Source organism: Sitophilus oryzae, unplaced genomic scaffold (genome assembly GCF_002938485.1).
Source record: "Sitophilus oryzae breed Bouriz unplaced genomic scaffold, Soryzae_2.0 scaffold_910_pilon_pilon, whole genome shotgun sequence".
NCBI classification, from domain to species: Eukaryota; Metazoa; Arthropoda; class Insecta; order Coleoptera; family Curculionidae; genus Sitophilus; species Sitophilus oryzae.
In genome coordinates this window covers 2,141,216-2,160,231 of record NW_022147540.1, presented here as the reverse complement: position 1 = coordinate 2,160,231, position 19,016 = coordinate 2,141,216, and the positions used below count along the sequence as shown (strand labels likewise).

The following is a 19,016-nucleotide window of genomic DNA, read 5'->3' as shown; positions in this document are numbered from 1 at the left end:
ATACCCTGGGTAACGCCTACTATCTCTGCTATCTTAGGGGCATTCCTTGTTCAATGAGAGCAATAATTCTGTCCCTATGTACATCTGTTAATCCAACATAAGGTATTTTTTTATTTTTTTGGATCGAATGAAAATTATTGGACAATCGTGATTTTACTACTGAACACAAAATTCACAAAGAAAATAAATCGCAGCAGTCGTTTATTCTTTATTATCATGTTTATTTACAAAAAGCCTTATCTTAAAGTTGTATACCAATTTATTTCTTTGCAAAAAGTTTAGTTAGAAATAAAGAGTGATTCCATATCAGTTTGGTTGTGTGTATATTGATTTATTTTGATGTTCAGTGAGGACAATCAATACAAAATATATCAAATCAGAGAATGAAATCACCCAAGTATAATAATGGATTGAGATAAAAAAAATCATCTAAGCGATATCAAATAAGAATCAAGTTTAGTAGAATAACCTTCTGTAAAATATATTTTTGGTAATTAACATGATAATTTAAACATTGACATGCCTAATATACAATGTTCAGCTAATTTCCATTTCTATTGCTGTGAAATTGTCGGCCATATGCAACTCCTGTTTCCTGAATAAATATGTGTAGATGCAGGCTAATTTCCATATACACAGCAGTATTCTATCGCATAGAAAACACTAGAAAATATAATTTTATTTATTGAAGTCAAATAAAAGAGTCATTTGTATTGAAAATATTCAAGGAGTATAAAGAATTTAGAAGTGTTCCAATAGAGACGCAAATAAAGTTTGAGCATTGCGTATATTCTGGCGTTTTTTAAAACACACATCATAATCAGTCTTTCTTTTTTTTCTAGAAATAATTATGATAGCACAGTTTCTGTTAAACTTTTCACACAAAAATATTTCCAAGCTTATTATTTCAGTTATTAAAACACCCAGACGCCAATTTTCATCCAAATATCCAATTTAGAAATTATTTTAAAAACAATTCGAAATAAAAATGAAATTTCTACACCATGTATATCTGAAACGAAGCATTTTAGGACATAAATTTATATGAACTTGTTTACTTATTTTTATCTCCAGAATATGCTGCCAACGTTTCCTGAGTTATTAAGTTCTAACATTACTCTTACCTTAAACACTTCCCAAACGGAGGAAAACGGCAACACCGCCATCCCCACCATCAAATCGGCCACCGCCAACGAAGCAATGAATATATTGGTCACGGCCAGCTGCAACTTGGACGAGCACAGCACGGCTGCAATCACCAAACAGTTGCCGACGATCACCATCACGTCGATCAGCAGCAGCACGGTGAGCCGAATCAGCGCGTTCGGTTCGAGCCAGTCCACGTTCTCCCAGACCGCTGCGCAGGCGGACTCGTTGAGTGTACTGCGCATCACATTGACGTGATCAATGTTTGTCGATCGGGGTGAGAATTAATGTTTGTTTCGGTCAGAGTAACGGTTCAGTTCGAACTTGAGTAGAGTGCTGCGCTCTGGGAAGGTATGTTGAGTGTTCGAAGGTGACGTCATTTTGTGGATCGGTGTGAGTCTGTAACAAAATATAATATAATTAACAGTGAAGTACAGTAAGTTTTTTTGTTGGAGCGCGAAATTGATTTTTTTACTCCCAACTTTTTCTTTTTTACTTTAATTAGAATTTTCAGTGCATCGCATTTTCATTGGAGGACACTTGTCATATTTATTTCAAACAAATAATCAACGAGAATGTTCGTATAATTTAATAAAAATAACCAGTAGCTTATGACGCCACGCCATGTAAAAACTAGGTATATGTCATATTGCCATTAGCTATCACTAAAATATGAGACATATTTTTATAAATACGCTTTATAAAGTTTTACCAGGCAGTATTTATAATATACGAAATTTAAATAATTAATTTTTTGACAGAAGGAAAAAAATTGTCTGATGGTTTGACACTTAATGTCAAACGAAGCTAGATAAAATCAAGAAAAAAATACGCTTTGAAACTAAATCTTAAATAAGTTAAAAATGGTTTATCTTAGGTATAGTGCTGGCTGAGGCGCGCTGCTGACTCTGAGAGATCGATACTGATAACTGAAGGATCGATACGGCCACCGAGTGGGGGTTTAAGATTATTATTTGTAGACATTGTATTGTCAACTCTGACACATAGCGCATCTCTCGCGTAACTCTGACGCGTAACACGTGCTCGACGACATCAGAAGTGGTTGAGAACATTTAGTGTTGGTGTTTTGTGAAGTTTTATCTGTTCCAAGTTCAGATACTCAGTTATAGATCCCAATCGCAAAAAAAAATCATGTTGTGAGTGGTATCTTTAGAAGAAAGCTCTACATCGAAGTCTCAATAGTACAAAACACCGGATAACACAGTACACGTCCACAGTACTGTTGTCCACAGTACTTTTGAAATAGAAAAACGACATTACCATAGAAAAACGACACTTGAGGACCGATACTGAAGGCTCCAGTAGACCATATGGATGGTTGGTCTGTTTTGGGTGAAAGTTTCTTGAAAAGGAATTGTCTGTTTAGAGGATATAATGATCCAAAAGTTAAGGTAAATTATTAATTAATTAATTAATAATTAAATTAATTAATTAAGGTAAATTAAATTAATTAAAAATAAAAATAATTAATTAATAGAAACGAGACCCTCAAATAACCCATTGGTTTGCTATATCACAATTTTGATCGCCGTCTCAGGCATAACAGTGATCGCCATCTCAGGCACAATTTTGATCGCCGTCTCAGGCAAAACAGTAATCGCCAACTCAGGCACAATTTAGATCGCCGTCTCAGGCAAAACACTGATCGCCGTCTCAGGCAAAGCAGTGATCGCCATCTTAGGCACAATTTTGATCGCCGTCTCAGGCAAAACAATGATCGCCATCTTAGGCACAATTTTGATCGCCGTCTGAGGCAAAACATTGATCGCCCTCTCCAGGTATGCTGACCGCCCTCTTCCAAGCATATTGATCACCATCTTAGGTAAATAGATAGATATATAGATAGATGATTTTGTCTGTTTTGGGTGAATTTTTCTTGAAAAGGAATTGTCTGTTTAGAGGATATAATGATCCAAAAGTTAAGGTAAATTAATTAAAAATAAAAATAATTAATTAATAGAAACGAGACTCTCAAATAACCCATTGGTTTGCTATATCACAATTTTGATTGCCGTCTCAGACATAACAGTGATCGCCATCTCAGGCACAATTTTGAATCTCAGGCAAAATTTTGATCGTCGTCTCAGGCAAAACAGTGATCGCCATCTCAGGCACAATTTAGATCGCCATCTCAGGCACAATTTAGATCGCCGTCTCAGGCAAAACAGTGATCGCCATCTCAGGCACAATTTAGATCGCCGTCTCAGGCAAAACAGTGATCGCCGTCTCAGGTAAAGCAGTGATCGCCATCTTAGGCACAATTTTGATCGCCGTCTCAGGCAAAACAGTGATCGCCATCTTAGGCACAATTTTGATCGCCGTCTCAGGCAAAACACTGATCGCCATCTTAAGCACAATTTTAATCGCCGTCTCAGGCAAAACATTGATCGCCCTCTCCAAGCATGCTGACCGCCCTCTTCCAGGCATATTAATCACCATCTTAGGTAAATAGATAGATATATAGATAGATGATTTTGCCCTCTTAGGCATTCTGCCCGCTCTCCTAGGCATATCGATCACCATCTTAGGTAGAAAATGTGCCTTGCTTGACCATGTTCATTGTCGGTTAGCCTCAAGACGCTTCCAACCTCTGGATCCTGTCGGCGTAGTTCTCCGACTCGCCCAAACTTCTCATTGAACGTCGCAGCGATTCTTCTGGACATCCGCAAATCTCGGGCCACACAGTGGGCGAGCGAATAATCAGGAGGCACGGAAAAGAGGTCTCGTTGTTCTTCTTTGGTTACACCATAGCGAGCCTTCTGACTGCTGTAATATAGATTTTCAAAACTCATATTTCTTATTAAAAATAATTCAATAATTACTATTTCACTTTTAACCGCAATAGTTTCAAGCTTTAAGCAAAAACACTCAAATCATTGTAGGTATGTTTACAGAATAAAATTTTGTTTTTAATTAAATATACCAATAGTTAAATATGCTTAAGTACTTGCTAAACAAAGATAATTACAATATTATCAATATTTCTATATTTTGTTTTAGAGACATCCCAGTTATCAAAGACAAACATGATCAAAGATAGTGTTAGGATTTTATAGGTTTTCAAAATTTCTCTGCAACTTTATGTGGATTCAGATTAAAACTAATGCGTAGATATATTTTTTGAATGTTAATATTCTTTGAGCATTAGAAGAATATCCCCACCAAATGGATCTGTACTAAGGTATACTGATCTGAAGCATATTGATTGCCTTCTCAGGCATTCTCGTCATAATTTTGTTTGATCGTCATCTTGAGCATAATTTTAAATGTTAAACTCACGCATACTTTGTCAATAATTGTTGGTCTCTCGGTTGGCCTAAATTATTATTATTCTTTTTGCTTTGTTTTGTCGTTACAGAAAACTAGCTTTCGAGGACGAAAGTTCTACAGGATGGCCGTGCTGGCTGAGGCGCGCCGCTGACTCAGGAGAAGGATCGAGTGGGGGTTTAAGATTATTATTTGTAGACATTGTATTGTCAACTCTGACGCGTAGCGCATCTCTCGCGTAACTCTGACGCGTAACACGTGCCCCACGATAATAGGAACATTTATAATCAAAAAGTAACGAACTGAAAAACATTTTCACTAGTGAAATAAAAAAGTGGGTTTCCATTTGAAAAAAAATATTTTTAATAATTTTTTAATCGCTCAATCTTTATGCCACAGTTGCTGTGGTAATCACTATTTCTGTCGTTTAGGTTATACAGATTTTTTTGACAGGCAGTTTTTTCCTCCAAAAATATTTAATATTTTTTTTCTCAGAAACGGTTAATGTTAGGTATAGAGTGTTTAACATCAATATTCATAGAAGTTTACAGAGAATTTAAATATATAATAAAAAATGGGACACCCATTTGAAATAAGAAAGTTCCTGTCATCTTCCGGTATTTCCGGAAGTGCCGTTATATTGAAAATATTTTTAATCGATATATCTCGTTGTGAAACAGTAATGTTCAAAAAATCTCCAATCTAGATATTGTAGTTTTCGGTAGATATTGTAGTATAAGGTAGAAAATTCTATTGCGCGCAGCCTGGGACACCCTGTATAACCCTTAATATTGAGAATAAAAAATATGTTTTTTTTTATAAATAAAAAATATGTTTTTTTAACCAAGCTATATTTATAAAACCTTTTAAAAACTGAACAAAGCGGAAGCGCCCACCGGCCCCTTGTAAAAAGGCGACAAACGGTATAATTTCCCGCGGCATAAATCAGCCGCCACCTAATTCGCAGGCCGGTACGAGTGAGCGCAAGCGATACAACAAGTTAATCCGCGGAAAGAAACAGGTAGCGCCGCCAGTGTTTACCCGCTTAATTCGAAAAATTTATCATAAAATTTCGCAGGCTAGAGCGCGAATATCCGCCGTTAGAGCCTCTACGGCCTTTATTATTTATGCTAATTTATTGGCGCTCGTTCATGAGGCTTTTAGATGGTGTTTGCGTTGAGGCGAGAGGGAATAGGGAAGGTTCTTAAGCCTTAAGGTGCATATTGCGGCCGTTGTCTTGGGTAACAACGGTATTTTAAGTGGCAAAATTATTAAATTTACAAGTGTTCTTTTATTGACTAATATGAGAAAAAAATCTTTAAAGAACTTCATGCAAGGAACAAATTCTAAAAAAAGAAGCAACATGTAATTGTGAGGAACTTTAATAACAAATAGCGCAATTCTGAATGAGCAGTGTGTGTCACTAGATTTTTACAGTCTTGCTATGGAACAACACGACAGAGTTCCCAGACATACAAACTGTATAAGAGCAAACTACTAAATAAAATTTATATATTTAATTAAATAACAAAAGATAGCGGTTAATAATATAATTAAATTTTAATTAATTTTCAAATATATCATAAAACAGTGTAATATTTACTTAAGAGTATAAAATGGAAGGAAAATTTCAGACTCTATATTAATAATTTCTACAACCATTTCTTATACCCGACTTTACGAAGGATTTAACTTAATAGTAGCTCATTTCAAGTGGCTTTACTTCGCCAGCAATTTAGTGCTGTATCTTCGGTATAATCTCCCCTACTGGCAATATGTACGTGAAGACGTAGATATTACGAGCAGTTAGAGGTAATATCTTACAGCGAATAAGATAATAACTTTGCTATTTGGAGTAATTTTCTTAAAGGTATATTGCCACTAAATATTAACAGTGAAAAATATTAAAAAATACGCTCTATTTGAAAATTTGTATTATGTCATACTGGATACTGACACGCATTGTCATTATGGTGGTCCTTAATACGGATGTATCCGAATTTCTTTGTTCCCAGGGACTCAAATGCTTCCAAATTCATAAAAAAATTGCCTGAAAATTTTAGCTCTTAATATTAACTTTAAGAGTCCATTTCACTACTCCGAAAAGATAGCAAAATAAGCGTCCGGCATTTAACGATTTATGTAAAACTGGCTAAGTATTTTTACACAAATGAAGAGGAAGCATTAGGAATAAAAGCGAGACGAAAGAGCTGAAAGTTGTGGTGGACTGATAAACTTGAAAAACTTGTAGAGGAAAAAAAGATACTGTATTTGAAATGGCTAAATTCGAAATCTGAACTAGACAAGCGCACTTATAATGACAATAAAAATGAGGTGAGGAGAATGGTATAAAGTGTAGGATGACAAATGCAAAGAAATTAATATGTATATAGGCGGAAGAAGGAATACGGAAGTATGGAGATTTATAAAAACAACAACAACTGAAAAACAGGAGTCAGCCCCTATAGATATAATAACCAACAAAGAATGGGTGAAATATTATTCCAAATTGTTGTCAGAGAACAGACCTGAGTATCAAGAACCGCCACAACCAGAAATAAACATTGAAGGAGAGGAAATCTACGTGGATACCAACAAAATAAAAACCGCCATAATGTCTTTAAAGAATGGAAGAGCATGTGGCCCAGAGTGAGTATATGCGGAACTCATAAAATCTGGAAGCGAAAAACTGTTTAGAATGTTATCAAACATAGTTAACCAGTGCTTAAATGTTCATCCAGTACCTGAACAGTGGAAAAAAGCATATATCTGCTCTATATATAAAAAGGGCTCAAGGAAGGATCCCAATAACTACAGGGGAATTTCGGTCACCAGCACTATGAGTCGCCTCTATGGAAGGATACTGAGGAACTTAATTGAAGAGGAATACTCCAGCTACGAAGAAGAAGAGCATAATGGTTTCAGAGGCGGAAGATCATGTACAGATAATATCTTTGCATTGGAACAGATCATCGAGAAGAAATCTGCAATGAACCAGGAAGTTCATGTAACATTCATCGATCTACAAAAAGCATATGATACAGTGCCAATAATAAAATTGTGGAAGGTATTGCACGAATCAAGAATTAACGCAGCTCTGATAATAGCTGTACAAAATCTTTACCATGGAGGAAAATCACAAATAAAAACGGTCAACGGTCTCACTAAAGGGCTCCGACAGGGTTGCTGTATATCCCCAACACTATTTAAAATTTATATTGCCAAGGCCTTACATCTATGGAAAAGAAAATGTAACGGAATGGGTATAGAACTAAATGACATATGCCTATACACCTTGCAATTTGCAGACCGACCAGGCCATAATTGCAAACGACAAAGATGACATGGAATATATGGTGCGGAAAATAATTGAAGAATATGCTAAATGGGATCTCACAGTAAATACAGAAAAAACAAAATACCTTCCAATTGGAGCTAATACAGGAAATCTTATTTTGGACAATAATATGGAAATTAGGGCATGTGAAGATTACAGGTACCTGGGATCGATATTTACAGGAGATGGAACGGACGATAGAGAAATAAACAACAGAGTAATACATGCACGAAGAGTTATCAGATGCATAAATGGCATTCTATGGAGCATATTACTCTATGGATGTGAAACATGGCGACTCACTGAAAGGAATAAAAGGAAATTAGAGACAACAGAAATGGACGCGATTAGAAGAGCAATGAGAATTTCACGGAGGGATAAGATCAGAAATGAAGACATTAGATAACAGATGGGAATACAGGGAACAATAGTAAATGATATAGAATAAAAACAGTTAATATGGTACGGCCACGTTCAGAGAATGCACAATGAAAGAATTCCAAAACAAGTCATTCATTGGATACCACCTGGTAAACGAAAGAGAGGACGTCCCAAGAAAACATGGATGGAAGGAATAAGAAGGTCGAGGAGCGAGAAAAATCTGACCGAAGATCAATGGGAAAATCGAACAGGGTGGAAGTTAAGCATCGGAAAACGTCGTAGGACATTTTGACCCGAATTTATATATATATAAGAAGGAAATTAAAGATAAAGGATTATACTATATCCGTATTGTAGCACATTTTAGACAACTTCTTTATTTTTAAGATTTTGATGGTCAAAGATCAACATACTATTTCATGTTTGGACTAAATTTTCTCGAAAATAAAAATCTTAAAATCTTTTCTTAAAATTCCGTTACAATACGGAAATAGACTGGAGTTTTGTGATTACAGTGATATATAATTTATATGGTTTTGTATCAAATTGCTCGCTATTTTATGGCAAATGCTAAAGCTCTGCAAACCTTAATCAAGCCTTAATTAAATCACGTCTGTTTGGAATATTGACCATATAAGTATTACCATACAATAGAATTATTTTTATTTCATCCTTCATAGACTTTTAATTATTAAATATTTTATATTTAGAGTCCGTGTGTCCAGATATGTACTTGTCTAGACTCTGGACAGTATAACTTAGATACAGCAATTAGCTATAATAGAACAATTATGTTGCCTCAATAGATCTTCCTGGAACTTTACCGTATTTGACGTTAAACGTACTCTAGCAAAGATCTAGTACTCGTCCAATAGTAAATTTACTTGACAGAATTTCCGACTTAGTTTTAGTATCTATCATTGGTTTGTATTACATTACATTATTCAAGGTTCCATTAATGGTTTTTATTGATTAAATAATTTAATATACCTGTTGTACAAAATCGAAAATCCTAGGTATTACGAAAATATGGAACATTTTTTAAATTATTTATTGGCTTATATTTATTGAAAGTTAGAATTAATTATTTATTTTTAGGAAATGTTAAATGTGCTTGTAGGATTTCACCTTTATTTTATTTCTATACAGGGTGAGTTCCCAGAAACACGAGTATGAAGTTTTTTTTCACAAAAAAATTAAAATTTAAAATATTTAAAGAAAAAATTGGAATTGTTTTTAGTTTTTAGTTAAAACCCATAACCTCTTGGTAATATGGCAACATAGGAGGTAGATTAAATTTACAAGAAAGAAACCCCAGAAAAGATACAGTGGTTCTCAGAATTTAAGCAAAAAATCATTTTTTGGAAATATTCAAAGTAACATAACTCTAACTAAAGGAAAATAACAAACTAAAATAACTATAACTAACTTATTTTGTACTTATTTGAAAAATAGTACAGAGAAATATGTTTTTTTTATTGAGATCTTACCAGCCCTGAAAATATTTGCACTTATTTAAGTTTCACTCCGTATAATTTTAAAAATTGCTTTAAATTTACTACATGTACCCTGTATTTCAAGCATTTTGTGTATTTCAGCTGGGTGAGCTAGCTAGATATAAAAAACTTAAGCAATAAAAATAATTTGTCGCGAAATACGAGTACATAATTTTAATTATTACACTTCGCATTTCTGAAAACAATACTGACGAAAATATGCGAAACAATTAGTTTTACATAAAATTCAACTTTATACTCCAATCGAAACTCGCCAATTTTAATTAAATTAATTTCCTTTCCGGAACTTTGACCGTTTTCAAAATATAATTTATTATTTCGGTAAATACCTATAAAATTTGCGATTTGTTTCATATTTCATTTGGCATCTGTTTTTTATAGCTCTGCCTGGCTTTGAAATTAAATTGGGCCAATTAAATATTAATGTGGTTAATTTTGTATTAAATTGTTAAGGCAAAGAAAAGGTCTGATAGAAATAAGACGTGATTTTAAGTACTTCAATTAATTTTGAATGAGTTTTTTGTGTATTTCTTGCATATTTATACTAAATTTCTTGTTATTTTTTATTAGGATATACAGGGTGGTCCGCACTGTATTCCGGAAACTTCGGCAGCATGTTCTGCCGATAAAAATAAGTAAAAAAATTCGTATAAATGTATGTCCTAAAATGCTTAGTTTCGGAGATACAGGGTGTAGAGGTTTTAGTTTTATTTCGATTTTTCCAAATAATTTCTGAAGTAGCGTCAATATTTAGATGAAAATTGGTGTCTGGGTGTTTTTTGACATAAGAAATTTGATTTTGATGTAATTTCGACTCCTATTTACAGGGGGCCCCACCTGTATGTGTTATGTTTGTGAACTTTTGTCACAAAATCATTTCAAGTTTATGATTGCAGTCTCATAACTACCGTATGATCGAAAAAAACCGGCGTCCAGTTGGCTGGGAAATGACGATCGATGATATTTTCCATATAAATTTACATATAAAATGAGAGCAATCTTCATTTCATAGCCATAGCTAACGCCGTTTTTTTTTCGATCATACGGTATTTAGTCAACCTATGTTTAATTTATATCAACGATGACCGGTATTGATAATTTCCATTCCAAATATTTCGGGAACCATTACATGTAGCGATTTTTACCAAGAGACCTTTTTTACGTAGAAATCATCGTAAATGTATATTTTTCTACTCAGTAGTTTTATACAGGTACGGGCGAAAAGTTATAACTCTCCAAACCAGTTAAAAATATGTAGGTTGTGCCCTCTACAACTAGGAGTCATATTGACATGAAAATCAAATTTCTCATATCAAAAAACTCCCAGACACCAATTTTCATCCAAATATTGGCGTTACTTCAGGAATTATTTGAAAAAAATCGAAATAAAAATGAAAAAGATGTCTATACCTATGTGGTGGATTCATCTCTCCAAAAAAACTCCTTTATGGGTATTTCGCCACTGCACTGCAAGAAAAATCTACAAAATAAAATACTTATTTTTTGTAAACACTTCTGCGTTAAACCTAAACGGACACTGCTTGTCAGAAGTTATGTTTACAGTAATAAAAATTTGCCTAACAAAGAAAAAAATGCTTAACGTTTCGGAAAGTTTATCTGTTTCCGTCGTCGCGTCGGAAGCAAAAAAATACAAAGAAGCTCATGCATCTGTAGATGTTAGTAATGTATAGCAATCGCTTCTTTGATTTTAAAGAACATCACATAAATAAACATAATATACGTAAAAATAACAAATAAATTAAAAATAATCATACAAAAAGTTTGAAGCTTTTTGGTTTTACCTTATAAGTAATTGTTATCAGGGTAAATATTGTTAATTTTGAAGTTTAACTTGATATAATGTCATTTTAACAATGGTTTTTGTAGACGCATATGTTTAAAAAAAAACTAAAGTGTTCTCGAATAGTTGATTAGGTTAGCTTATTTCTTTATTCTTTGTATTTTTTTTTGCTTCCCACGACGGAAAGAGATAAAGCATTTTTTTTGTCCGTTAGGCAAATTTGTTCATTTGTAAGTCACTTGTTAAGCCAGCAGTGTTAACAAAAAATAACTATTTTATTTTGTAGATTTCCTTACACTGGCGAAATACCCATATAGGATTTTTTTTAGAACAAAATATATTAAACGTTAAAATCAAAAAAAATTAAGGTGACCTTTTTTCATTCCAGTCGGTGAGTGTATTACAAACTCTTCAACAACAAATTTTTCTGCCTTCTACAGATCTCTTGTTTCAATATCTTTAAAACGCAACAAAAATGAATCGGAACTGCACAGTATTCAGTTAATTTAAAACGGCCCGATCTAGTACATACGACGCACGATAGTTAAACGGCTCCATAATAAATTAATTCAACAGGGATAATAAATTTCCGGACTTAAATAATTCAGCGAGTAAAGGGACACAATTTACCATAATGGATACAGGCGGGAATTTAGAGCGGGCTCACTGCTTTTTTAAGTGGCGCGATAGAGCACAGAGCAGAGAGAGCGGGGGAGCAATGATTTAGAGTTCTCTGGAAACGCGCCGCTCTGTTATTTTAAAGATGGACGGTCTTAACGAAACCATTTGTTTATATTAAACGCGAAAATTAGAGTTAATAGCATAAAAAATTACCCCTTTATTAAATATTGTAAGGTTAAGAAGCATAATTAGGAAAAGGCAGAAATTAATTTTTGAACTCTTATTTGGTAGAAAGGTACAAGCAAAGAAAGCGATATAGTAAAAATCCGAGTTGGAACAAAATGTCTTTTGAGGCTTTAGGAGTTTGGAAAAGTAAATAATTATGAACGTAAAATAGGATAGATTTTTAGCTTTGTTCGCACAACGAACTATCCAACCGGTTGTCAATTTTTTTCTACCGATCGCTAGTTTCCAACTGATCTCAAACCTGGTTGGTTGATTATACTTAAAAAATACGTAAATAAAATAATAATCAATATATTTCTTGTGATGTCATAAATTTATTCTTGGCTTAAATTTTGTTAAGGCTATGAAATTTAATACACATCAAGGCAACTGAGGGCTTGTAATATACAGGGTTGGCTGAACCGTATTCCGAAAATTTCGGCAGCATATTCTGCAGATAATATAGTAAGTAAAAAAGTTCGTATAAATGTATGTCCTAAAATGCTTAGTTTTGGAGATACGGGGTGTAGAAGTTTCATTTTTATTTCGATTTTTTCCAAATAGTTTCTGAAGTAACGTCAATATTTGGATGAAAATTGGTGTCTGGAAATCTGATGTTAATATGTCCCCTATTATATTTTTTTGAAGTGTCTACCAACCTTTTTTTTTAGAGCATAACGTGAAAAAAAATAGTCGATTTTTTTGACCTACCCTACTGTATATACAGGGTGGAAACTTCGGTAGCATATTCTGCAGGTAAAAATAAGTAAAAATGTTTTTATAAATGTATGTCCTAAAATGCTTAGTTTCGAAGATACAGGGTGTAGAAGTTTCATTTTTATTTCGATTTTTTTCAAATAATTTATGAAGTAACGTCAATATTTCAATAAAAGTTGGCGTCTGGGAGTTTTTTGACATGAGAAATTTGATTTTGATGTAAATATGACTCCTACTTGTACCAAAAGTTCAACAGAAACTTATCATCTTTTTTTTTACAATTCGGACCACCCTGTATACATAGCAGAGAAAAGTATATTCTGAAAATTCTTTACTTTTTGACTACATCTCTTGAACTATCTAGGAAACCTTAAAAAAATAAGCATGTCCAGAATGACCAGAAACATTCCAATGAAATTAAAAATTTTAAAATAAGAAATGCATCTCATATATTAGTCGGTTATGCACAAATTAAAAAGTTTTCTTTGCCTCCAAGAGAATATAAAATAATATCCTAAGAAATATCACATTACAAATTTTAACGAGGCCATTTATCTCTATAAAGGAAAACAAATTGCTTCTAAATATAGCGATATAGAGAACTGGAAATAGACTATGACGATATTAAAGAGGCATCATCTATCGACGGTATAGATTTTCAAAGGATTTTTTGTTTGCTTCAAATTTGAGAAAAAATCAATAAAGTTTTTTATTATTTATTTGGTTTTATTACATTATGAAAATTCAATTTTTCAAACTTAACATGCAAATGTGTGAATGAATTTACTAAGATTCACTAAAATGAATGGTCTTGGCCAACACTAGTACAGTGGATTTATGAGTCAGTAATTTACAATTTCATTTTATTCAGACAGTCAGAAAACAAAATTAATAGATGTCGTTAAAAGAGTGGCAAGTCTGAAGTGGCAATGGATAGGACATGTGGCAAGACAGGATCCAGACCGATGGCCCCAAAAAGCAATCCTATGGAGACCTAGGGGAACAACAAGAAGTGTAGGCCGACCAAAAAAGAGATGGGTCGATGACGTCAGGGCAGTGGCGGGAAGACAATGGATAAGATTGGCTAGAGATCGCGAAGCATGGAAAAATCTAGAAGAGGCCTATATCCAACACTGGATGGAACCAGGCTGAGAAAGAAGAAGAAGAAGAAAGAAGATCTCCATGTCACGTTGTCCTGAGGAAGGAATGAATAAATTCCGAAAGCTTGAAAATTAACAAAGTATATTAATTCTATTTCAAACCCTTCCGACTGCAATCCCACTAGTTCCTAGATTTTCTTTCTATATAAATATAACTAGATAATATACTTTCAAGGAAGCGTTATGAGATAAGAAGGCCCCAAGCATTCGTGCTGGTCCGATTACGTGGCAGGGGCCTCTAAAAAATAAATGCACCCTTGCCTTTCATACGTTGCATTATTGCGTCAAAACATTGACGTATCCCGTCCTGAATTATTTACCTTAACGTTGAAGCAATCGATTTGTTTTTAATATTTAACGGTAAAAATCTATTTTAAGCGATAAATTGATTTAGAAATTACAACAGCCTCCATTTAAGGTCACTAATAATAATAAAGTACAATTGGCATTACGGAAACATTTCAAGGGTGCTTTCCCGTAATTATTATGTATATCTACGAAGTTTTGCGATACATATTTAATTATGTGGCTTCTGTTTATGATCGGCAACATTTCTAGTTAAAATTATAATGAATTTTCTTCGATTTTATTTATTTTTTTTAGAAAAATTGTATATAACCACTAATTTAGAGGTTTTGAATAAAGTTAATAATTTTATTTTTTCCATAGCAACTGTTAAATTTGTCTTATATCTATCAAAAATAGTAGATAAAATAATACTTTAACCGCAAGGGTAGATTAAATGATACTTTAACAGCGAGGATAGGTTAAAAACTTTATTTCTTCTCGCTCGTTTTTTAATTGCTTCCATTTTTGATTTTTTTTATTCCTTTTCATAAGTTATTCGGGATTTAAAGGGAAGTAGTTTGGATATGGCGTTTGTCGCCTCAGCCTAAATATCTGTTGGTAATTTACTTATTTCGTTTTGAGCCATTTCTGGCTACAATTCAATCAGTAATCGACACGAAAGAGAATTAAAAAACATTGACTCAAAACTGACAACTAAAGAGACAGCTTTATTTATTTGTCAAATTAGATAGAAACCAACGCCAACCCAGCACAATATTTTTTCTACTAGTAATAAATTCCTTGGAATAATAATTTCTGAATATTTTTTAAAACGTAACTCGCTTTGGAAAAAAATATTGTTTTATACATCGTCTCCCGAAATTAATTCACTCGTTCGTGAATTAATCTTTTCGGTCGACGATAAAATACCATTTTATCATCTTGTATGAAAAATAACTATTAATCTTATTTTTTTAAAACCAGTACATTTTAACCTTATCTTCTTACATAACTAAAAGCTGTTATTATTTACCCTTTCGTGTGATGTCTTAATTTTACAGCCACTTCAGTTTTTAGTACAACATACGATATGGTATACAAATTTTCTTGGTTTGGTTTGGTTTGGCTGATACAACGCTTTGGGTCTACACTTTTTGAAGTGGAATTTGTTTACGCGCGTTGGGAGTAAAAATTCAAGGCCGTGACTGCCGTGAGACAGGAGCTAGCGAAAGGAAAAGTGGTAACGGCAATGTTGCCACAGCTACTCCAATCGGGGTAGATCTACCCCGATAAAAAATAAGCTTGTGGCAACACTGGGTAACGATGTGTGCCATACATATAGGCTAAGAAAATCACTATAATAAACTTGATACTGTACCAACCTTGATTTCATGCATATTTTCATCGATAAGTTTGTAGCTTCTATATAACGGTCTAGGTAAAGCATCTAGCTGATTTACCAGCTCAGAATTCGAATTTAGAGTTAGTAACTCGCATTTTCATTGGAGGACATTCTCATATTTATTTGAAACCAATCATCAACGAGAATATTCATATAATTTAATAAAATTACTGTAAATCACTGTAAATAATGATTTGTTTGTAATTGAGCTGTAATTTCTGTATTATTAATCCGGTAATTGATGGAGATAAACAATTGTGATTAATTAAAATTTTATTTTAAGATGAAACTTTTGTTAACAATATTCTGAGAATTCGAATAATAAATTGAATAATGACAAGACAAGTGACATCTGTCTAAAAAAGACACAATTTTGATTATGCAAAAGAAATAAATATTATAAGAGTTTACTGGTTGCCTAACGATTAACATCAATTTAAAAATAAATCCCCAACATGAATAATGAACAAAAACATCCTACTGACACCAGATGATATCCTTGTTAGTTTTGATGTCGTATCACTATTATAACCTACCGACAAGACCTAAGCTTGGGATACAAGGTGTATCGGAAAAACACCCATACCGATCGCTACCTGCACAATAATTCGAATCACCATCCCGGTCAAAAAAGAGGGGTCATAAAAACACTTGTTGACAGAGCCCGCCGTATCTGTGAACCTCTACACATCACTGAGGAATTACAATACCTAGACAGAGCCTTACAAGCCAATGGATACCGAGAGCAGACGATCAGACGAGCCGTAAGACCTAGGAAACCTGTTGAAAGGCAAGAGGGAGAAAATACACCTCCCAGTGGGATGGCATTTCTTCCATACATCAGAGGGGTCACTGACCGCATTGGAAAATTATTAAGAAAGAGGAACATAAAACCGATCCTCCAACCCACTCGAAAGATACAAGAACATCTCCGCTCGGCTAAAGACCCACGAGATCCACTCTCCTCCGCTGGGGTCTATAGAATTCCGTGTTCTTGTGGCTCAGTATATGTTGGTACTACGAAACGTAGTATTAATACACGTTTGACTGAGCACAAAAGATCTTGCCGTCTCGGACAAACAGAGAAATCAGCCCTGGCCGAACACACAATAACACAGGTGGATCATCAAATTTCAAGTTCAATAATACGGAAGTCCTTTCAACAGGGAATCACTACTTTGCAAGACTACATCGTGAAACGACTGAAATCCACAAACATCAAAACAATCTTCAACAGAAAAGAAGAAGGGCTTCACGTTAACAAAATATGGTACAAGCTGCTCGATAATACAGAAATAAACGTCTCTTCAACAAAATATGGCAAGCTGCCTGGATAATACAGAAATGAGTCCTCACCAGCGATCACAAGCAAACCACGCGCCCTACACACCGCCTGGGCCAAGATGCTATAAAAGGCGCGCAGCCCCTCCCCTCTGTATCAGTCCCATCCCCAAATACCTTCGAGATCGTGCCTTGAAGTTCTACGAGAAAATCGGTACTATCCCCAATAGTACCCTAAAAATCTTCGATTACAATCCCGAGGACTATAGAAACTTCAAATACTCCCATCTTAAAACCATTCTTCTAGACAATTAATTTTGTCCCCCCCCCTTCTCATAATATAGTCCTCCCATTACCCACACCCCCCCTTTTTCTTCCCCACATATTAGCAGGAATAATAGCTGACCATTCTTCGGCAGCTAGATTCCTCCGGGGGTGGACTTTTTTAGTGGGTATCAACACGAGTCCCACACACTGTCTAGGGGTTATTCCTATGACCATCTCTCCCGAGATGGTCATGGAAATGATCACTATTTGTCTATAAAAGATTTTTCAACCACCCCCTCACCAAAAAAAAAAACCCTCCGTATCAGTACCAGTCCAGTCGTCGAGTCGTTCACTTCGCCCTCGACTTCTACGCAACTGATGAAGACTGCCGCAGATGCAGTCAAAAGCTATGGAGCCAACCACTCTTGAACACGGCCTAACAGCCCGCAAAACCGTTATTAGTCAATGAACAAAACATTAAAAAAACCACAGACTACACAAAACAAATTCTTGGTTAGTAGCAGTTAGTAGTAGTCAGAGATATAGATGTAGTAGTATTTTGGTTTAATGGCCACAGCTATCCGACCGGGTAATAGAATTATCGTTTTTTAATAAAAATTAAAAAAACATTATATAATTATAAAGCTAGAATAGTATACGGTTTTATATTAACTCTATTTTTTTGAAATTTATAAAAAGTATTCATAAAAAATATATATCATTCAAGTTAATAGCTGTTAGTAAGAAATTTCACTTTAAATATGCGAACGTATTGCACAAACAATTTTTTTTTCTGTCGAAATCTTCTCTGAGACGTAAAACAGACTATAGCCTGAATGATATCACCCATACATACATCCAAAAACAATGTAAGCGATATAGACTACCACTTGATGGTCTAAATAACCAATAACATGTCATTCTAATTCCGAATCTGCCCACACTGGCCCACGAATTTACATTAATTCCCGTTCGACAACGTTGAACGAGTCAATTTCAATTGCCGGCTCGTGTGTATTATGCATCCGACAAATCCCTCTACTTATCAGGTTAGCGGTGGGAAGCAGGGTTGGGCTCAGGGCAGAAGCCTTTGCAGTCCCCGTAACCAAATGAACACGGCCGACGTGAACGCGTGTCTATTATCCTCGGTCAGACGGTCTCTGCGGACAGTCAGCTGTCCGGTAAACGACTTCGCATCTGACAAACAGGGCGATTAAGCGGATTTTAGATGCAACTAATCGTGGTCGAATCGAAGTAAATATAATTTGAATGGGTTAGGAGTTTAAACGATCACTTGCGTCCTGTTACATTGAATGATTAACTTTGAATTAACTGTTAGAATTGTCTCTGAAGTTAAAAATATACACCCATATTAATATGTTTAAAAATCAGCTACGAGTTTGATGGGTTTCATGGAATTTGTAGCTAAAATATTTGACTTCATATCAAAAATTCTTATGTGACTATTATACGAGTAAAAATATTATACTCCTGCTGGCAAGGTTTATGTTCTTGTCGGGATTTCCGTATGTAAAAAGAGTACAATGTATTTATAACGTACTGAAGAAAGAGAGAATAGTAAAAA

General features: G+C 34.4%; 2 protein-coding genes across 2 annotated transcripts in view; one reads left to right on the top strand and one right to left on the bottom strand.

Annotated features, from left to right (window-relative positions):
• Positions 1-1,538, bottom strand: part of LOC115890769 (octopamine receptor Oamb) — a 163,044-nt gene extending 161,506 nt beyond the window's left edge. The window contains exon 1 of the mRNA XM_030911103.1: positions 1,125-1,538. Coding sequence (XP_030766963.1) covers positions 1,125-1,391 — 267 coding nt within the window. The 5' untranslated portion in view covers positions 1,392-1,538. The remainder of the gene's footprint in view (positions 1-1,124) is intronic.
• A 5,735-nt stretch (positions 1,539-7,273) lies between these two features.
• Positions 7,274-17,220, top strand: LOC115890753. Its single transcript, XM_030911076.1, has 2 exons — positions 7,274-7,441; positions 16,447-17,220. Exons 1-2 carry the CDS (start codon positions 7,274-7,276, stop codon positions 17,218-17,220), a joined length of 942 nt encoding a protein of 313 aa, XP_030766936.1.
• Positions 17,221-19,016: the final 1,796 nt, after the last annotated feature.